This window comes from Lepisma saccharinum, chromosome 1, assembly GCF_977018435.1.
Source record: "Lepisma saccharinum chromosome 1, izLepSacc3.1, whole genome shotgun sequence".
NCBI lineage: Eukaryota > Metazoa > Arthropoda > Insecta > Zygentoma > Lepismatidae > Lepisma > Lepisma saccharinum.
In genome coordinates this window covers 64,140,718-64,164,252 of record NC_139229.1, presented here as the reverse complement: position 1 = coordinate 64,164,252, position 23,535 = coordinate 64,140,718, and the positions used below count along the sequence as shown (strand labels likewise).

The following is a 23,535-nucleotide window of genomic DNA, read 5'->3' as shown; positions in this document are numbered from 1 at the left end:
AAATTATTGCATTATCGGTATTTTAAATTGTTATTATTATTATTATTACTAGTAGCAGCAGTAGTTTTATTTTAGTTTATTTTAGCATCCAATAAGTTTATTATATGAATAATATAGTACTTGTTACAGTCAAGATTACATAATAGTGAAACATTAGTAGCAGTAGCAGCATACGCAGTAGTATAAGAAGCTGCGGAACGTGTGAAACTTACAAATTAACAGAGTTTCAGTGTAGCAAATTATGAGTGTTTCATACCAAATTCGATATCTCAAGACCATTTTTAAACAATGACGCAAAATGAGGTGAAATAGAGTGCTTCGTTTATAAATTGCAATAATTTGAAAAAAGTAGATGGAAATTTCCAGGGGGGTCGACCGACCGGTTGATTTACGGAAATTTTCTCTGTTCTGAATTAGACGATTTCTTTCTTGTTTTCTTGTGGTATATGACGAAGAAAATTAAAAATGTATTCTTTCCTAGTTAGATTGGGTATGTTATTTGTTGAAAGTAGATGTACGTATTATTTTATATTTGAAATGCTGTAAATTAATTATAAATTCAGTGATAAAGATTTTTTCCTCAAAAGAATTGAACGAAAGAGGGTGTTCTTATACGCTGGCAAATACGGTAATTGCCGGAGTGTGTGGCAGAGGTTCCAGGTTTGAATCCTGATGTATAATTTTCTTTGTCCAATCATCAGTTTATCGTCCATCCCTTCTGTCAGTTTAGCAAGGTAATGCATTTAAATTCATGAACCAGATCACACTGATTTGGTAAGAATCCTTGGGATTCAGAAAAAAAGAAATTCTAACAGTCTATGGTGTAAGCGCAACGTTCCATAATCATTTGGATAGCCACATAAGCGTATACAAATAATGAATTAGATTCCTTAAACTGGATATTTTGGTTCACACCAAGAGTAACTCAAGAATCTTACTGCTATAATAGTAAATGTCAGTTCATCGAATTTCCGAGGTTAACGACAGAAGCACGTGACGTTAAATATCAAATGAAACACAAACGACAACTTGCGTTTAAATTGAAATAATTGGTGTGTTGTTTAGCCATGAAGCTGCTGTTGATAAGCCCATGTTGTGTGAGAAAAAAAAGTTCATTCTTCAGAACATGGAACTGGAAGCACATCCTCGACCTTGAGACTTTTATTCAAGCGTAGTGAATAATGTCATTCAAGTTTTAGCTTAAACAGGATGAATCACTACGGGGGGGATATCGTTCAGCAACTTGTCTTGTTTCATCCCTTTAAATTCATTGCAGTATCATGGTAAACCGCAGTACATGGCCAATCATTGTTTCTGATTTGAGCGGAATGATATCTTCAAGGTCTTGCACAATTCGTTAGAACTGCGTTGTTCTGACGGATAGGCTACTTGGGAGAACAGTTCTATTCCCGGTGTAGAATATCTCGGGTGGAAATTTTGTCCGTAAATGTCCCTCCAAAAGTGCTCAGCTAGGCAAGGTGGGTGAATGAAAGCCATCGGAGCTTGGTCCTGATCACCTCATCACTACTATGGTGTTTTCATAGCCCCGCGCAATGCACAGGACAGAATTTTACCTTTATCGTACGTATAGGGTCAACGAAGTTAGTAATTAGGTGTGTTTTATACAGCGTATATTGATACACTTGTAGGTTTAATTGTATCTTCTGCAAATATCCTGCATAAAGAAACACACTGCCAGAGTACTAATTGATGAGTGTACAGTCACGGACACTTCTGGATTGTAACCACTCTATTGAGAGTCAATTGGACTGTTACAACCCAAAAGTGTCCGTGACTGTACAATATAGCAGCCGACGTAGTGACTTAACACGTTCGACTCGCTACCGAAGATTTCCGCTTCGAGTCTTGGCTTGGGTCATGCCTGGGCACGAGTCTTCTTCATCATCATCGCCGCGATCACCCATAAGTGACAGAAAAGCGACATTGAATACTGAAAAGAGTATTATAAATATAGTAGGGCTATAACAATTTAGAATAAATTATGTAAGAGGCAAGCCATCTCACTGTCAGATGGAGACCCGAATTCGATACTGAGATGGTTTATATCAGCTCTGGGAATCACCAACCCTTCCACACGGGAGGTAGGGGGGTTTAAAGGCCACCAGAACTTTATGCTGATCGCATCATACCCACTATAGTCCTACTTCCATACCCCTTGTTTACCTCCATTGCATGATGCAATGTGGAGGAGTGGAGATTGTTGATTTTCGCGATATAACAATGGATCTGGAATTATTTGTTGAATTCAAAGGTTTCCTTGTTACTTGTGTGATAAGATTTCTCTTAATAAGAGACGCAATGAAATATTGAAACTCCTTCGCGAATTTCTAATTATTATATGCTAATCCCAGTGTGATCCTTCATGTGTGTTTTTGATTTTCTCAAAAATAATTATTATAATCATTTGTTATCTAATAGAGTTCAGTTGAACTATACGATATTTATTTTTCAACTATATACCTAAGTGCCATTATCTCGTTACACGTTTTCTCAGAGTGTATTGTGTAATCTTGTTATTCGAGAATTTGAAACTACTGGTGTCCGTTTTACCGTGAAAATTAAACTTTTTTGATGCTCTCCAACACAAAGGGGAACACATCTAAAAGCTAAAAATTTAAAACACTTTCAAATGGAGGAAAAAGTGCGTATGAAGAACTTAGCCTTGAAATATTTTTCTTATTCCATTCTAAACACGCAAAATTATCACTGCGTATTAACGCCAGAAATGACGCACGCAAGTAGTAGACATCACGCACGATGGTATTTTTTTTGTAGGTTTGTAATAGTTGCTTTATTCACTAAGAGGTAATATTTAACTGCACGAAATTGGCTTCTTTGTAACGACAAAATTGTTTTTAAGAAAGCAGCCATTATATCATCCAACAATTTTTCATTATTTTTTTGGTCTACTTTTGCCGTTCTCTCTCTCTGGAAATATGTGTGTGTGTGTGAGATGGTGTGTGTGGTGTGTCCAGAAGTAAGAGGTTTGGCAGGGGTTACAAATTTTCCCTTTGGTCCAGCATTTCTAGACCGTAACATGTAGGATTGACTTAAAAATGAAAGTCATTACCGTGCATTTATATGTTTCAATTATTGTAAGTGACATTAGATTTCAATCTTAGTGCTTTTAATATGGAAACAAGGCTTAATTATATTACTCTGCCAACAGGCACGTATCGAGAAATATGTTTCGGGGGGGGGTCCGAACCAAGTGTCTCAGAAATAATAATAATAAAAAAATAATAATAAAATAATATAATAATAATAATGTTTAAATTAAAATAATTATATTAAATCAAATTAAATCTAATTACAAGACATAAATTAAAAATATATTATTATCACACAATTAGGTAAAAAGACTGTATAAGAATAGAGATATTGTTATGTCCTAATATTAATGACATAAACAGAAATAAACATCTCAAGATTGGAACTTGATAATTAAATATATTCAAACTTGTAACAAGGTGGATTACATGATTAAAACTTAAACATCCATAAGACACATAAACAAGATACATAATCGTTGCTATGCACAGACTATGTACATTGGCCATAACTGCTAGTTCACCACATACAATAATGTATTTTATAATATATATCAATCTTCTCCCCTTCTAGAGAAAACAAACTTATGAGGGGTAAAATGCTCTTGGCCTTTTTGCTCTTTGAGATTTCCTTCTTACAAAATCACTTCCTCCCTTCGAAGACAAACTTGTTCCTGGACCAAGTCTGCTCGCTTCCTTCGAATATGATCGACTTTCTTGCTTTGCAGACGAACTGTGAACATTGTGTTCTTCATTGTTGCTTAGTTCCTGCCGATGCATTTAATTTTTAATCGGAGGATATAAATATGCATGATATGCACTATCGTCATATTCCTTGGGTATTTCTGACTGATTTGAATCTCCTCCTGTTTCATGAAGAATCTTTAAAAATGAATAGTGTACATTTCTGTATCTGCCACTTTCTATAGGTATCTCTTACTTTATACATAGCAAAACTGCATCTTCCAATAATCTCTCCTTTCCGATATATCTTTCTTTCAGGGCAGTAATAATATACTTTACTTCCAATTGAAAATTTCTCACATTCATAATGAACATTTTTAGTGTCATCTTTAATGATTATATTACTTGCAGTGTTGTAAGAAAACATTAATGAACTTGGAGATGTTCCAGTTGATGGCAATGGAGTGTTGTTATGCCAGTGTATTACTGTACGCAGTAGTGATTCTACTTCAGTATTCAATTTTCTAACATCCCCTTTTGGAAAATCTCCTATGAGGGTTAGATACCTTTTCACGGTATTGACTGTTCTCTCACCCAACCCGTTTCCCGAAGGTTTATATGGGCAGGAATGCTTTAGTTCAATGCCCAACCTTTGGCAGAACATCTTAAATTGTTCACTTGCAAAGGGTTGTCCATTATCTGAGACTAACTCTTTTGGAGAACCAAGTATGTAAAATTGGCTTTTTAAATGTCTAATTGCTTCCTGAGCCGTTAAATTAGAACATTGCCAAACATTCAAAAATTTCGTGCGAGCATCAACACACAACAGGAATAAATAACCATTGAAATAGAAATGATCGACATGTTTATATCCTCCGATTAAAAATGAAATGCATCGGCAGGAACTAAGCAACAATGAAGAACACAATGTTCACAGTTCGTCTCCGAAGCAAGAAAGTCGATCATATTCGAAGGAAGCGAGCAGACTTGGTCCAGGAACAAGTTTGTCTTCGAAGGGAGGAAGTGATTTTGTAAGAAGGAAATCTCAAAGAGCAAAAAGGCCAAGAGCATTTTACCCCTCATAAGTTTGTTTTCTCTAGAAGGGGAGAAGATTGATATATATTATAAAATACATTATTGTATGTGGTGAACTAGCAGTTATGGCCAATGTACATAGTCTGTGCATAGCAACGATTATGCATCTTGTTTATGTGTCTTATGGATGTTTAAGTTTTAATCATGTAATCCACCTTGTTACAAGTTTCATTATATTTAATTATCAAGTTCCAATCTTGAGATGTTTATTTCTGTTTATGTCATAAATATTAGGACATAACAGATATAACAGCGGATATTCATTACATAGCTTACCTGTAGTTATGATCGGAATAACAAGTGCCCTGGCAATGAAATTAATGTTAAATAGATGAATAATTGAATATTTATCGAATAACAAAAATTATGTTACATGTAGTTGGACAAAAAGTAAGTTTCTGATTAAAATTTTATGCATATTATTTTGAGTAGTAGTGTACATAAATCTTCTTTGTAATGTGATTCAAAGCCGTATGATCCCAATATAATCCTTGCCTTCTAAAAAGTTCAGAGGAAATTAATAACCATCGATTATGCAACAAATGCTAATATTTTCATTACTTAATTTTAGTACTTGTCATTACTTAATTTTAGTAGTTGGTAAGTCTTTCGGGGAGTCCGGATCCTTGGATCCCCCCCTAAATACGTCCTCCCTGTCCTTCAAAACCGTATGATCCCAATATAATCCTTGTTTTCGAATAAGTTCAGAGGAAATTATACAACAAATTCTAAATGACTATATTTTCATTATTTAATTTTCGTACTTAATAAGTCTATTGGGTGGGGGGATCCGGACCCCCGAAATACGTCCTTCCTGTCCTTCAAAGCCGTATGATCCGAATATAATCCTTGTCTTCCAATAAGTTCAGAGGAAATTATACAACAAATGCTAATCGAGTATATTTTCATTATTTAATTTTCGTACTTAATAAGTCTATCGGGTAGGGGGGTAGGTCCAGATCCCGAAATACATCCCTCGTGTCCTTCAAAGCCGTATGATCCGAATATAATCCTTGTCTCACAATAAGTTCGGAGTAATTTATATAACAACGGCTAAACGAATAAATTTTTCATTATTTAATTTTAGTACTAGATAAATCTTTCGGGGGGGGTCCGGACCCCCTGGACCCCCTAAATACGTCCTTGTCTGCAAAGTGTAAATATCTCCGTCTTATGTTCTGACTTTTTTCACCTCAGAAAAAATGAATGTTGGCCTGTCTGTGAATGGCGCCACCTTGCTACGGATCTGGTTTTGCCTATACTTCTACCGCAGACAATGGAGTGCTCCGGATTATCGAAAACGGTGGTGAAAAAGGGTGGGTTATGGTGTATTTTTTTTTTTAGTAGACAGCCCTCACTTTGCCATCTTTTCCTTTTTAGGAATACTGGGCCAAAGGGGATGGGTTACGACCCCCCTTCCTTTGGGCACTCCACTGACCACAGATAAGCGCAATATGCTCAAATATTAAACTCAGGCAGGAAATCTTCGCTAGACCTCTTGCTGTGAATTAATCTCAGCAAGAAGCTTGAGTATTGTCCGTTCTGTGCTTCTACGTAGGCTTACATGTAATTCATATTTTGCTTCCTATCGGCAAAACAATGTTTATATATTGAATTGTTTTGGATAATGTGACAACAATGATTAGGTTATAATAGTAGCTATACAGTATGCCTACAATGCACTGAGGTTAAAAAGTACAAGATAAAACCTACCTGTCGACCAGAGGATGTGAAATAACTGCATGTGTCGTACATTCCTAGCACCCATGTCTCCCAGTTGTTGAGTTCAGGAAGCTTGAAATACGGGTAACACTGTCTGAAACTAGTGCAGCGTCCAAGTTGGCCTTTGCTTGTAAAACAAGGGCCTATGGGGTAACCCCCGGGCCAGAAAAATCCACCTCCAAATTGGCGCCTGTCCCTCTGGTCACCCACTTCGAGCAACTCCAGGTCATTCCCTGATCTCTTCAAACTATTGGCGGAAGACGAGTTCAGTAAACTGAGCCCCGGTTGCACTCTCAGTTTGCTCTTGGGGGCCGTCGACCGAAGGTTGTCTGCGGAAGCCACATTTGCCAATGTCTCTAGCTTGAGCTTCAGGTCAGAGGGTGCACTGTTTGACTCTGAGGACACTTGTGGGCTTTCATCTGCGTCATGTACATTCACAGCCCTCGCTGCTCTGTGCGTTTCTGGCACTGCAACGAAAGAAGAAAAATTAGAAAATGGACACAAAAAGTTGATAAAAATACACAAATGAGCTACATTTATTAAAAGCAGTGTTTGGAAGTAGTACAAAAGTAGCTGGTTCACGCGCACCGTGTGGCGACGTCAACCGGGCTGCGTTGCCTAGTTCGAGCGTCAGACCGACCTCTCTCCGGGCCACTTTCGAGTCCAATTCGGGTCTCCCTTATCTCACAACGCTAGGACAACCTTGAGCTCTGACGTCACCGGAGAACATTTTCATTATTAGGCTAAATGCTTAAGTTTGTTAGGTTAGGCTCGTTAGGTTTCGTTCTCTTAGCATAAATAATTCATTTACAGTGTATTTATGCTGAGAGAACCAAACCAGACTAACCTACAACGTAAGCATTTCCTTGTCACGTCAGAACGCAAAGTTGTCCTAGCGTCGTGCGATAAAGGAGACCGGTCTCATTCAATACAGAGCTGGTGATAGTGTGAATTTAAAATTCGTTACAGCCCCAAGAAATGGAGTCCCATATCTATACCTCGGACTGCTCTTAACCTCAGAATACACGGGCTTGTGCGCACGTGGCAACAGCGCGAACTTCTGACACCCGCCTAATTTCATGGCCTGCGTTTAGTTACTTGTCACACAAGGAAATATAATGGTAACTGGCTACTTTTAAAAGTAAGTAGCTCTAACTATAACCGAGTTACTTTTTTGCAATATCAACAGTTACTTTACGGCACTTAAATTGTTCACTTGAAAACTTGTAACATGTGGGAAGAGTTAAATTTGGCAACTCTGCTTCCAGCTGTGTCTTCTCTGGATGCAAAGGTGAAAGAATTTCCGTGAAATCGCTAAAGAAAATTAGGCTAAGATTCCGTTGCATGCTAACTTAATTTGTCGTTTCTAAATGTATGCGAAGACTTCAGGGTTTTGGGTTGATTTCTGATTCATAAGATATGTGGTAGTCAAGTTACATAGAAGTCATTGTCGAGGGAGTGGATCTTCTTGAGCTTGGAGTGGAAGAGAAAAAAAAATGCTACCACATGCAAAGTACCGTAGCCGAACATTTTTTCGATTTAAAATGGTCCAAGGCAAGCAATGATGACTATTTGTTCCAGCATTTATTTATTGTAATAATTTAAATAACTATATTATTAAAAATTTATTAAAATACAGCATATACCAGGAACATAAATAAAACACATTTTAATCTTCATATATATTGTTACATCTAATGATCATTGATTGTATGATATTTGTTTGCAAGAAAATTTCCAGCAGCAAGTAGGGGCCTCCCCGATGGTGTAGTTGTAACGTCGTCGCCTTGCAACCACGGGTCCCGGATTCGATGCCCGGTTGAGGCACATGACACAGTGGTTGGGATCCAACTTTAAACTGCAGGTCCAGTCCCGATTAGCCTATCGGTGCACAAAGTGGACTTAAAACAACAAATCGAATCATATCCAGCAGCAAGTAGCTAACTTAGTTACTTTTCGATAACAGTAACTGAGTTACTTTCTAAAATGAGTTACTTTTTGAAGCAAGTAACAGTGTTACGTTCAAAAGTAAGTTGCCGAATACGCGTACTGGTAGAGGAAAATATGACGATAATAGTGGCATCACATCACAACGATTCAAAGACGGCACCGATGACATTAAAATGCCGAAACGAGAATGGGTGTAGAAAGTGGGTGCTCTCCGCACCATGCCCTCCTTCGAACACTCTCTTCCTTCTTAATATACGCAATTTTTAAGCGAAAGGTCGTTGGCCGAAGAGCGACCCCGCGATTCACGCACTAAGTCGTCCTTGCCTCGGCCAAGGTCTACAGAACCGGTACAGCCGCTTTATGGACATTGCGAAAAACAAAACGCTTATTAGCGGACGATGAGTTTTTTTCTTTCTTTCCTTTTTTTGCGTCTCTCACTTTTCTCTCTTGGTCGACACGCTTCATCGGTAAACAGTAATTTCGATTTTCGAAGAAAGCAATTACTGTTTCGCAGTTTTGGTCCACTGTGGTGTTTGGAACCGTTGTTTGTCTTCAGCACACATATCTTCTAGTTTCAAACTAAATCCGGAAATAAAGCCCACATTCTATCAAGAGCAAAATATGTAATAGGCAAGCGTGTATCTAGAAGTATATTTCGGGAGGGGTCCGAACAAAGTGCGTGACAATAATAATACTCATAATAATAATATAAATGTTTGTAATTAATACTTTAGTATAACCGACCTCCGTGGCGGAGTGGTTAGCATAGCGCGGTACGACGCCAATAATCTCTGGTTCGTATCTCCGTCAGCATATTGTTCTTTGTGAGTACCCTTCCAACAATTTCAAAATATCAGCATCCATCCTCATCGTCGCGATTAGCCAAAAGTGAGTAAAAGCGATGCTACATAAGAAAAATTAAATCAAATACATTAACATAATCAATAGGTCTATTCATAATAATTATAAAAATAAGTAACTTAATTAGCACCGTTACTGTTATTAAACGAATAGATAAATAGGCTGTAGAAGAATTGTAACAGCACGTGTTCGTTGTCTAGCTTACGTGGCGTTAAGATGGCTAAAATTTTAATGAAAACAACTGCCCTGGGAAGGAAATTAATGTCAAAAAATTAAAAATCGAATATTTATTGTATACCAAAAAAGTATTATATATTATGTCCAGTTAATGAAAATTAAAGTTCCTTATTAATATTATTTGAATACTGTTCTGGGCATGAGCATCCCTTCATCACATTCATCATATCATTACTCATTCTCATCTATGCGATTAGCCAAAAGTAGCAGAAAAGCGAAGTAAAATAAACCCAATCAATCTATCAATCAAAACGCGACGTTAGGAAGGGAAACAAGATCGGAAAAGAGAGATTCAAATGATCAATGATCTGTAACGAGGAAGTTATATGGTCTTAGATGACACAGAATAGGATAAAAGTGGAAAAAAGCTTCTTGGTGATCGACTTGTTGAACATCAGTTATCTATAATCACGCTGGATAGATGAGAGGGCAATGGAAGAAAATGGTCAAGAAAGTTGGAGAAAATGTCCGTGACCTTTTTAGTTCCATCTCACCATTCATGAAGAGTGACTGAGTAAACTGAGTAAAGAAGTTGGAAAAACTTCAATCAAGGTGACGGCACTTACGACTCTGGGAATGAGGAAGAAAAAGAAGAGCAATAATTTGCTATGGAGATGAACAGTGATGTTATCCAAACACCAGCATGAAGTATTCTAGCATTTAGGTCTTCGAGTATAGCTCTCGAGTTTCTCTTATGGACAGACGTTCGTGGCAGGCTAAATTATTCATGAGGAGAGACATTTCTGCCATCGGAAAATGCGCTTCCATAACTATGTCGATAGAGTTGCCTGGGATAAACAAACGAATGGCCCAGCCTAGATTTGTCTGTACATATTATATGCTGCTTCTCTTGATGTGGTTGGAAAGATGGACACTACTGACTTGAATGAACGAGTTTGGGAGATCCTGCAGTTCAGTGTTAGAAAGAGAGGGGGCTTTCATAAAGAATGAATGAATTAATTAAAATTTTTGGGTGCGTCGGCACGTTTAGCCATTTCGCACGCTTCAAAGTGTACGGTTAACTTAAAGCTAAAATAAGGGTACCAAGAGCCCCTTGAGAAGGATTAAAAGTTCAAGGTTGTGAAGCGATCTACACAGGACGTACACAACACATTAAAGGCAGGGAGAAACTTAAAACTTCCATAGAAACAGTGTATGAGGCTCTCTCTTCTAAAAAAGAACTAAAAACCTTTCTTAACACAATGTCATCATCTCCCAACATGGATGATAAACAGTTGAGAAGATTAAAACTTTGTCTGAGGAAAGTTAATCGGCACATTCGATAAGAATATGCCGAATAGTTAAAATAGCATTACATTCACAATACATTGGAGGGTTCGACCCTTGCAGTTGCAGAAAATGACCATGGGTGAAACGGCTGTGTCCAATTTGAAGCAAGAGTTAAAATGACCTCTTCTCCACGGGAAGGAGGGTACAAGGAACACCATGGTGGGCTTGATAACGCGAAGAAAGCATCTCTCAGTTGCATGAGCATCCCTCTCACGTACTACGCGTACATTTTCACCATACTGATGTATCAGACGCGGCTCGTGCATTGTTTTCCTGGGGGTTCACCGATGGGGCTTGTCCAGAATGTTCTTATGTGGGAGTCTGATGTTTTATAGTAGGTATATACGAATAAATTAATCACTGAAACGACAATAAATTGTGCCTTTATGGAAAATTTCGGATTGCATGGGAAAATAATGAGAAACTGTCACGAAGGTGTTAGGGATGTGTTTATGAATCACTGGCCTAAATTACTTCATGAAGCCCAAATTATAATGAATAACATATCAATTGTAAGCTATAACTACAATTTAAAAATCGACTCGTCAGAAGTGGTCTTACACATGATATGTGCGCACTAGAAATCGAACCTGAAATTCCTTGATTTTAAGCGCGACAGCCTTGTTCAAATTTTAGGTGGGTCGACAAGCACATGCTTTACCTCTAATTTCCTTTCAACGCACGAGGATGTTTGTTTACGTTAATATGTCCATTTCCAGTGGTCATTTCTTACTGCACAGGCAGCAACACCTACACTCCATCAAATGATGTTACCTAAGCACAGTCCACCCCTCGCTTCACTCAAAGCATCATTTAATATTTTTAACGACAATCCAAGCACTTCAAAAACTAAAAAAATAAAATAAAAATGAGACACTGACAGGGTCGTGGCTTCCAATTGCACCACCCATTCTGTTACTTTCGCGTACCTGAAGTGTTTCCACCTTTAAGAGAAAACGTCTGAATGTATGCACGAATTATTATGCATTTATTTTAATTCATCTTCTGTAAATTCAGTTTTCATTCATTGCCACACTAGCTGGCAGTTTGTGTAAGATATTGGGCACAAAAGTGATTCAAAGGTAAGACTGAATATGTCAAGTGTCGGCTTCAAACTTGAAGGCCACAGAGCAGCACTGCAAGGGAAAAAGCAGCTCTTTGACGGCGAGGACGGTGCGTTCTGCGAGAGCACGAACTTCGCGCATGTCCGTTTTCCTGAGACGAAGGTTCGGCAGTATCCTTTTCCATGTATTTTGCCCTATTCCCACCCCGAGATTCTGCCTGCTCTACTGCCCGGTGCTTTCACCATGGCAGGAGTTGTCCTGCGGGGGTTCAACTGAGGAACTGCACCAGCGCGGCTGGCTCGAGGTTTCTCTTTCGCAAGAAAAGAATTCATCGTGTTGCGGCCTCAAAGACATTACTTATTACGTAGGAATTTTTGCGAAAAGATGAAGATATTGTTTATTGTCCATTCTTGAAGTGAATACCGTACATTACTGGGGGTTCACTGCTCCTGTGCGCTATAGGGCCAACCGCACCTGTGATCTATACGAGGATTCCCCCACATATCGTCAAAAGAGACCAAGCATCCACCCAGCTGGGAATATCCATTGCGAACAATGCTGTAGTTTACCTAGTAGAATTCTTGCTGAAGTTATCAGCATGCAGTTGATGACTAGTAGTCATTCACTACTAATCTTTTGCCTCTTTTCTGTACATTTTACTAATCGCGACGGTTCGGTGACGATATTGTAAGTCAATCTCAGTTTTTTCTTTCTTTGTTGGACCTTGTACATGCTACAATGTTAGTGGCAGATATGGTGATTGTGGAGCGTGATGATGTTAGAAATATGTCTTTCTCAGACTCGATCCCGGATCCTTTCCTAGACCTGTAAGCGAGTTATTTATTGGATCAAAATGTTGTTGGCTCCAGCCAGAATTGGCAGACAAGACTGCGGTTGGATTTCCTGCACCGAGTGTTCTCCGTCCATCAAGTTCTTGGACGTTAATAACACCTTAACAGCAACCGAACGATCTCGACCGCCTCTGCATCCACACACGGCGCTGAAAGGCTGCAGGAACTGAAAACTTCTTTTGTAACGACTTCATCTACAGGAAACGCACTAGCAGAGAACTTGGCAATGGGGAAAATCTCTCACGCTGCAGAGAGTGCAAGGGATACATTATAGCTTCTGCTCACGGCATGGAATCCGCTATTCCAAGCAACCCGGCAGCAATATTGCCGTTGAATATGTGCGCTGCATCGTTAATGAATTTACGGAGCTGTCGGTTAGCAATCAGCCATGCCACGTACCTTGGTATATTCTCATTACAAAAGGATAATAAAAAAAATATCCCGTTTATCAGTAAAAAATGCAAGTATTTCAGTAGCTTCGAGTCTTAGTGCGAGCCAGAAAGTACGGAAGCGTTGAATTTCCTCTTGTAGCCATTATATCACGTGGGTCATTCGATTTGGTACATACAACGTGAAACATTATAAATGAATTAAAATTAAATTTTGTGCAAAGTTCAAGCTAATATAAACCATGACACGGTTTCAATTTACATTATGCGTTTGTAAAATTATAAGATTTTCCCTATTAGCTCATTTTTTTTCTAAAGAAGTCAATCACTTCAAAGAGTTTTTTTACTGCAAATGTTTCACATCTCCTTATACATATTTTTGTGAGTATGCCTTAGAATGTTTTCCAATGTATTACCAAATTCATTGTTAAACACTGATAATAAACTCGAAATCCGAGTCACTGATGAATTTCCCCTGCGAAATGATTCCAAGGCAAGGAACAAGTTCATCGGTGAGACTAAATAGTGTGTTGTTCTTAGGAAACGAGAAGGGGGAGGGGATATAAAGAAATAGACAGAGAGGGAAAAGGATGAAAAAAGTGGGAGGAAAATGGAAATAGAAAACCAGACGAGAGAGAGAGAGAGAGAGAGAGAGAACTGAAGATGATTTTTGTTTTGATACAAATAAAGAAATATAGATAAAGGTAAAGAATAATGAAGACATATAAACATACTTGAAATATGAAGGGGTGAAATGAGTGTTCGCCACTGTAAGATCAACGTGTTTTTTTTTACAAAAATATACATAAAATTGAGGAATTTTGAACTTATATCTATTCGAAGTTATAATAAAGTTAATTTTCAAAGCTTCAAAACATTTCAAACATTAATTACTGACAAATTTACCGACAAGAAGCAACATGCACACATCTTCACAAATGGAAAACAGTGCGGTTGAAATAAGTGACTCGCACATTGGTGTAGTAGTTACAAATAATTTTTTGCACATAAAATCAACTTTTCTTTACCATGAATTTTATGCAGTCGTGTTACTACTTTTCTTGCCATTGCAGTCCGTTCTCATGTATGCTTCTGATGCATATTGACCCTCTCAAGATTCTACTAACGAACGATTCACGATGTTCCTTGATAGTTGTAGTGTTAAGCAAAGTCAATAATGTCTGAATTTAAAGCACATTGTATTCCTTTGTTCACTGGAAGTCCTGTCTGCAATAAACAACTCACCTTCAAAAACACATAGTCTGAATAGCGTCTGGCAAGGCAATTTGAAACGTCAGTTGCAGTTTGACGGGAGAAAGTTATGTGGACATCAAATGAAAAGTCTTGAGGTATTTTTGGTCGTTGATCCTAGGTGGTCAAGGGGTTACTGTTCGACTGGCCCATGCTCCGAATGTAATACCATAGGACTATACAAGAATAACTTGCTTGCTGAGTACGTTTGTTCCTTCCATTTGCATAACTTTTTTTTCTAACAATTCCTCATTTACTCTCATTGAAATTTCAGTGTCTACTTTCTTTGCCTGTGAGTAGATGTAATACATGCTATTATATTTTATTTCTTAATCATTATTCTTGCCAGTAATGCTATCACAACGTGAAGAAACAAAAAAAAATTCATCAGATTCTAATTGAAAGAGTTAAGCTCTTAGTTCTTTGGAATGTATTGCTGAAGATCTGTAGCAAATGCCACTTCTTGTCCCACATTTCTTCACCTTCTTTTATACCTTCCGAAAGCATCAATCATGTGGCATTTTAATTGTGTGACTCACTGGCTTTCATTATAGTACATTCAAGTACAACTGAACATTTGGACCAATTCCTTTCCGAAAATACGAAGGCACATTTACACTAGCTTTCTAAATAGTAGATCCGTTGTTATGTCCTGTTTATGAAGCTACGAGTAGCTGTGATTTCTGTGGCAGTGATTTTTGTGAAACATTCTTACACAAATTCACTGAATTGTAAAACACCCTCCCAATTTTCCTAGAAGTATTTGCAAATATAGGCTTATTGTTACTCAATGGTGGGTATGCGTGACCCTCTTAAAAAGAAGAAGAGGAGGAAGAAGATTTTTTGGGGGAGGGGGATAAGTTGCCACACGCCTAGCTGGTTCTCACATTCTTTCTCGATGTTCCACTACTGACAGAAGGGACAGACAGTACTACAAGGCATGCCCATGTTAGCAAACGACAAATGCCAAAGAAAACGGCCCGACCCTGTGGCCGAGCGGTTAGCACATCGCGCTGCGACGCCAAGGGTCCCGGGTTCGAATCCTGGTCGGGCTTGGTTGTTTGTGAATGTCCATTCATCAATTTCATCCTTTCATCACTCATCCTCATCTTCGCAAATTAGCCAAGAGGCACAAAACGCGAAGTAAAATAAACTAAATCAATCAATCAAACCAAAGAAAACGCAACATGAATATATGAGGATTGTATAGTGGATGGACCCCACACACAGAACAGCGTGAATCTAAACGTGATGGGAATCTTAACGCCGACGAGATAGATCTATGTTTATTCATATCGGTTGATGTTGCAATTATAACCCTGTAGGGTTGGATTAAAATTAATGGCATGTGGAAACTTCCTATCATTATTCTACAAGCTACTGTACTGTTCGCAGGGTTATTCAGCAAGAGATAATCATTATCTTGGATAGACAGTAATGGTAAACACTTGATTGATAGGCATCGATAGCAAACGATAATTTTGTCGATAATAATTTGAAGGAAAAAAAATCTATAACGTTACCATTTCGTGTAATTGTTTTTCACCAGTTAATTGGATTTACACCAAGTATGGAGTGTTTGGTTCCAATTAAACATACTGTATATACAAAGAGCAAATCTGTTGTTAAATGTGCAATGGCAAAACACTTTAGTTTCATACTGGTTGATATTTACTTGATTGTGTTCTCTGATTAGATTCAATTAAGCATAGAATCAATAAAATCTATAAAATGCTTCAGCAAACTGTTTTTACATCGTGGATATAGGTTTAATATTGTTTGCTTCCGACTGATGAAGAAGGGTAATAATACCAGCTCATTTATAATCCAGAAAAATACAACATTTATGCATGTATGCACAGGTCCGTAGCCAGGATTTTATTTCCCTTATCCCTTATCAGCACAGGCGTCGCCAGAAATATTTGTAGTGGGGGGTAGGCCACTGATAAAACTTGATTAGTAGAAATAATAATTACAATAATAATTATCACCACGGTTATAATTGTCAACTATTATAAGTTATTAAAAATAAACCAATTTTAATTCCAAATTTATTTTTAATATTATAATTGTTATTATCATTATTATATAAATGGAGAGACTTTACTAATCGATCCACTGTATGCGTGAATATAAAACACTGCTGTCCATTATTTTTCTCACATTTTGTAAAGTTAGTGTACTGAAATTCATAGTTATTGTATTTTGTTATTAACTTTTACACATTCCGTTTAAAAAGGCTTTCAAAGTTAGGGCCAAATTTTACTCATGAAGATTATATTGTGTGACCTCTCACAAATACAACTATACATTTTGATAGCTGTGGATTCATTTATTCTTTGGATTAAATGGTAGAAAATAAGAATATAACCTGGTTCCTCTGTTAAACACTAAACTTTTTTCGATCTAATGTTTATTCCTGCTAAGGAAGTAAAATTAATTACCACTACACACTATTTAAATTAGATATTTGTGGGATTTCGGGGGGCTTCAGCCCCTTAACCTTCCCCCTGGCTACGTGCCTATGTATGCATTTATCCTCATAAAATGATGTTGCTTGAACCAGAGGATAATATTCACAAGCTATAAAAGCTTGTCTATTTTTGATGGACTAGTAAATAGACTGGCTCCAGTGTTTGTTCTTCATCGTTAGCACGCGCTTTGGTATTTATCAACTTCAACGTGCTTTGTGTATTTTTACTCTTAAGTTGATAACACGATTTCATTTTACCAACGGTTAGGTACATTGTTAGATATATAAGGTGCCAGGTCACACGAAGAATATGCATCACAACCAAAGAACTGAATAGGAATTTGTATGACCTGAGCTTGGGACGTAGGACAGCTTGCACAACACAGTTCAAAAGGCTGTTAGGGAAATAGCTGTGATTACCGCAAGGGATTAGCGATTGTCACATTTTCAGAGTTTCCAAATCAATCCGCATATAATTCCTCTTAATTACAAGGAGAAGACTCGTCAAAAGAACATTTGATCTACTTAAAACATGATTTATACTATTCACACAATATCCAGAAACATAAAGCTTTTGTCTCTTAATTGCAATGTTATTAATATGGGCAGTTATAGATGACTCAAAAATTTGAAATCCGATTCAAAAGTACTTTCAGTTCTTAGAAAGTTACTTGTTAATAGTAACTAAGTTACGATTACTTATTTGAGAATGTAACTGTGTTTCAGTTACCGTTAATTTAAGAAAATAACTAAATGTACAAATAAGATTTGTTTCATGCATGAATTTCAAACAGGCTGCTCTTTAACACCGATGTCAAGATTAACAATGATTTAAATGAAAATTTAATTTAAATTAAGGTAATAAAAACAAGGCAAACTCTGAAAATGAAGCTAAACTGTTTTACTTAGAAAACCATGCTTTTCTTAATCACTGTTGAACCAAGAAGCTGTGGAATGCCCAGGATTTGATTGATTGATTTCGTGTTTTAAGTCCACTTTATGCACAGTAAGGCTAATCGGGACTGGATCCGAACCGATGTGCCTCCAACGGGTATCGAACGTAAATGCATTTGAGGCTCGTGCAATAGCATTTTCGTTCATAAAAGTGGCACTTGCCATTCTTTGAGGCGAATATTTGATTTAAGATATTGGAGAAGGAAACATGGCTAAGAAAATATCATTCCATGCAAAGACAAAGAAAAGTAACTGGGAAAGGAAGTTAATTTCGCTACTAAATACAGTTACTCATTTGGAAAAGTGACATAGTTAAATGTACAGTTACTCGTAGAAAGTAACTTACTTGTAACGGCGTTGCAAGTGACTCGTTACTTCCAATGACTGGTACCTTAAAACAATGCCCTGTTAACTTGCGTACGAGAAATGAATTTGTGTCAGTCAGTACACCATTTTATCCACTTTCCGACTCGGTGGCTGAGAGCATTGAGTGGTCGACTTTCGATCTCGCCACCGAAGTTCCCGGGTTCAAATCTCGGCTTGGGCATTGGGTGCTCTTTGCAGAAAAGCAACACCTAAATAACATAAAAATATATATACAATACCATTTTATCAACTAATAATCCTTTTTTGACACGAATCAACGTGCATCAGTATTGGCGCGACCTTTAAAACTTTATTCCTACTTGTTAGTAATACCCATGTCCGAGTGTAATTCACGATGCCAATCCAAAGCCACCGAAGGTAGCACACACGCGTGGCAATTGTTAACAACGCAGGATGATTAGGAAATAACCAGCTACAAGGCAGTTGGCACAAGTGTTCCAAGTGGATCTTGCGTGTGCTCACTTCTGTCGCTCATCTGTGCGTTCGAGTTTAAGGTTCTTGACCAAGATGCGGAAGACAGTCACAGCTTATTGACCTTGAAGACGTATCGGAACGATGTCACGCACCAGCAAGCATCGAGTCAGCATTCGCCAAGACATGAGATCGCAAGAATTCAGTGGCACATTGCACAGTTGTTCGGTTCCCACTTTAAACTGTAGGCCCAGTCCCGATTAGCAAATCTGATCATAAAGTGGACTTAACAAACTTTGATCTACACACACGCTATTAAACTAATGCATTAATTTTTGTCAGCTTGTGTTGAACTTTGGTGGATGGTGGAAGGAGATTAAGGAGGAGCGGTATTGTAAAGTTCGAGTCCTGATTCGAACGTCACTTTACTTCAAAGAAAGTTCCGAAAGATAAATTTCCCTCTGACAACCATAGTCAAGTTCACGTGGAGCCCCCTAAATCCTCCCCTCCAATAGCGTCCGTTTTAGGAATTGACAGTACTTGTCAAGTCCACGTGAAGTAAATGAGATGTTTACAATTCAGTTTCTTTAGAGATTTCATAACGTGAGGTTGCGATTATCTTTGCTCGGTTGTGTTATTCTGTTGTGCTATTTTCTATACAATGTGGAGACCTTGGGAGTGTAACGTTGTCGCATTTCTTGTTGGATGTCTAAACACAGCAGGTAAAAGTGGCAACAGCGCTTTTCAGAAAAACAGGTGCTGGCTCGAAACCAGATACGCGTCCGGCCGGCTTCCTCTCGAGCTATGTCAAAGCTGGCGTTCGAATCAGGACTTGAACCATACCTGGGCAAGGGAACACGACCTTGAATGTGTTTACGATAGTTTTCATTGCCGAGGGGTAATGCTAGGACGGTAATCGGCTGGAACAAACGAATGCAGCTGGTCCCATATCTTTGTTCAGAGAAGATCTCCACCCCAGAAATCGCAATAATTCCTTCACGTACGTAGCGAGGTGAATGTTTCGAAGAAGATGTACTTTATTGTCATTGCAGGTGCGTTTTCTCTTTCTCCGAAATGCATCGCTTCATGTAACATCTTTGAAGGTGGAGCTTTTCCAGGTATTCTTGCACTAATTGTGAAATATGAGATGGCTTAGCTGCTTAGCTTGGGGCAACTCGCTTAATCATCAACCCCTTAATCTTCCTGTGTTCTACTATACCACTACCGTTGTTTTTTGAGTGGGATACGTGCATGTCCCAAAAGTTGTTGTCAATGATAAGAATTCTGAAAGAACGTTTTAAACTTTTCCCGAAAATTTAAAACTTATTTACACATAATTGTCAATATTAATTTTATAAATATTAATAGAAAATTATTACTATGAATATTTAAATGTTATGTCCGATTGAATGTTGTAGTGGACGGACGTGCTTGACTAGAACTCCGCGTTTTCACCACTCTTCCATCCTGGCATTCTACTCTCGCCGATTAAAAATTACAATCTTCCAGTTGTCATTGAACGAGAGCATTCGTGACTCAACAAAATCGACAATTAAAAGTCGTTGAAATCTTGAATGGACTGAAATTGGACAAGATAACATTTTACGAAAATGTGGTAGCGTGTACGTCACGAAAATAAATTAATAGACTAGCGATAATCATTTTTTTTGAAAAGGAAAATGTAGGGTATCTTAGAAACTCGAAAGACGTGGGATCTGTTTTCTGGGCATTATAATCTATATGTAATCTGACACACCATAAAAACGTGAACACAATAATAAAGTAATTTCAAAAAAATTCATTCCGATAGATATGTTACTATCCTCTTATACACGTGTAGCATAGGCGTAGTTTTGCCCGTCCGCTTGGGGGTAGCTGGGGCTAACTGTATTCATGCTTTTTCCATTACAAAAATCATCACGGGCATTCTCCTTAGAAGACAGGTGATCCTCACATCATGTTATCCAAAAGACATGGAATTAAAAGGAATAAATACACTATTATAGATGGTTACAAAGTTATTAAAGAACACATTTCTTCTTTAAAATAAAGAAGGTATAATTTTAATATGTGATAGGTAATCCTGTGTTCATGGTACTGAGCAAGTTATAATGCTACAAGGCATTTAAAAGCACAATCTACATAGGCAATGGAAAAGTAAAAAATTACATTTCCTTAATTTCTATGCAAGAAAACTTCGCATTTTCCTAATGTTATTACAACTGAGAACCACTAACGACTAGATTCTTGAAGAAAAGTTTTAGATGAACTTAGAGAGGAGAGGAACTTAGTTGGTTTGCTGTCTTAATAATATTATAAATGTTTAGAAAGAACTCCCCAGAATACTATTTAGTAGGCTGTAATTAGTTTCAATTCATTTAAACCTCACATGCAGATCTTTTTTACCAATATATTATGCATGCTTATAATTGGACGTTAATTGCTTAACCAAGGCCGCCCGCAGAATTTTTCTTAGGAGGGGGTCTTCTTCTTCTTCTTCTTCTCCCTTATGCCCACTTAGGCGTCGGGTCCTTTCAGCCACTTCTTAAAAGAAGTTCTATCCTGTGCCAGTCTTTTCACTTCGTCCGGTGTCTTCCCTCTCTTCTGTGCCAGTCCATAAATGTACTGGTTCCAGTTCAACCTGGGTCGTCCCCTTCCTCTCTTTCCTTCTGGTCGAGCCTCAAATATTTGTTTCGGTTTACGCTCTTCCTCCATCCTAATAAGATGTCCCAGCCAGCCTAATTCCCTCTTCTCGATGATTTCAATCAGCGGTTCCTGATTCAGGCATTCTCTTCTTATTGTTGTGTTTCGTATCATATCTCTCCTTGTCTTTCCTACAGTTTTTCTTAAGAATTTCATTTCAGTAGCAGTAAGTCTGCTCTCCAATTTAGTTTGCATTATCCAGCTTTCTGATCCATGTAATAGCGTGGGGAGATAGACTGTTTTATATATTTTCATTTTTGTTTCTTTACTAATCTCCTTTTTACCTATAATGGTGTTACTAATATTATAGTACAGATTATTTGCTTTCTGAATTCTGTGATTAATTTCAGAGTCCATTTTCCCGTCCGCAGTTAGTATGGTTCCTAAATATTCAAACTGTTCTACTTGTTCTAAGGTCTTATTATTCCAATGAATGTGCATCCCTGCTGGTTCTTGTTTAGTGAAGTGCATGACTTTCGTCTTGCTAACATTGATTTCCATCTTTCGCTCTTTGAATGCTCGGCCCCACTCTAGGACAGCATTTTGTAGGCTGTTGCTATCTTTTGCTAGGAGAACAATATCATCAGCGTATACTAATGTTTGAACCCATACCGGTTTCATCTTATAATTTCCAATTTTACATTTTCTTGTTCTTCTTTTGCATTGCTTTATAATTTGATCCATGAATAATATGAAAAGAAGAGGACGAAGTCCATCACCTTGTTTTACACCTTTTCCCATGTTAAATTCCTTGGAGGATTGTCCATTTATTCTAACCGTTCCTTTAACGTTCTTATATAGACTTTGAATTATTCTAGTCAGTTTTGACGTTACTTGGAACTGATGAAGGGCCTTCCATATTTGTCCTCTTGGTACTCTGTCGAAGGCAGACTTTAAGTCAATAAAAGCTGTAAATATTTCCCCCCCTCTGCTTAGTATCTTCTCTATTGCGTTCCTCAGGGAGAAGATTAGATCTTGAGTTTGACGATGAGGCCTGAAACCTGCTTGCTTTTCTTCCAATTTATCTTCCACTTGTTGCCTTAATCTTTTTTCTATAATGTATGAATATAGTTTCTGGGCCACTGGCGCTAAGCATATTGCTCTATAGTTTGAGCAATCGAGGGTACTTAGGAGGGGGTCAGCAGTACTTAAAGTAGAGGAAAGGTGAGGTGATGCTTTTCCCCAGTTAAGATAATTCTCATATAGCATCCCCACCACTAGGATAATTTGCATAAGCACTGTCTTTCACGGCACCCCTCGTCCATGTGTTCACGCTACAATTTCAAAATTTTATTTGCGTGAAGTCTCTACAGATATTTCCAGCCCTTCTACGGGTGCCCTTGTGCTTAATATCTAATCGAACAGAAACCAATGCCATTCTAAGTTTAGTTTATTCAGATTATAGTCCAGTGCCGCCTATTGGCAAATCAGAAACCAAATGAGAATGAACAGCAACGTATAAGTTTTGCCAACAATTAATGAGCAGCGACGTATAAAAAAAAAGTACAAAAAAGCTAACGAAATAATGTGTATTTTTATATGGGACTCTAACATTAAGTGCACTAAACTGGAACACTATAAGTATTATGACGCTTTCGGATCTTAAGAAATGTCAATTGAAGAAGTGAATTAAGGAGATGGAGAATTACGGACTATTACAAAATTGAGAACCTCGCAAGTTACTGAATTTTCGCGAAAGATCTCTATTCTTGGTCTCTGTGGGGTTAATGATAAATTCATTTTTTATTAAAAGAATTACCATTTGTGCCTGAAAACAAGGTATGAATGAAACAAAATATTAAACAAAAGAACATGCACTAATAATTTATGGCACGAAGGATGTAGAAAGTTGCTATCTATAGGCGATATATTATTTAATTATCCTGAAAACTAGACTCTTAAATGAGGATCGTTGAACAAATAACTTTTATGTAAACCTGGCCAATTGACTTCTAAAGAAATCCGATTATGACAGTCGAAGCAGGTTTTATGTGATCACTTTGCCTATGCATTCTTTAACTCAATAGTTTAAGCTTGTTTGCTCGACGCCTGACTTTTACTATTAATAAACTCTATATTAAAAGGAATGATCATCTGTCATCTGTGCTTTAATTGCACGTACAATGTGAGTACAACGTCAAA

At 37.7% G+C, this 23,535-nt stretch overlaps 1 protein-coding gene across 1 annotated transcript in view; it reads right to left on the bottom strand.

Annotated features, from left to right (window-relative positions):
* The window catches only part of LOC145995882 (uncharacterized), an 88,068-nt gene that overhangs the window by 39,565 nt on the left and 24,968 nt on the right, over positions 1-23,535 (bottom strand). Inside the window, exon 2 of the mRNA XM_083132030.1 lies at positions 6,564-7,039. Within this exon, the coding sequence (XP_082988156.1) occupies positions 6,564-7,039 (476 nt within the window). The remainder of the gene's footprint in view (positions 1-6,563; positions 7,040-23,535) is intronic.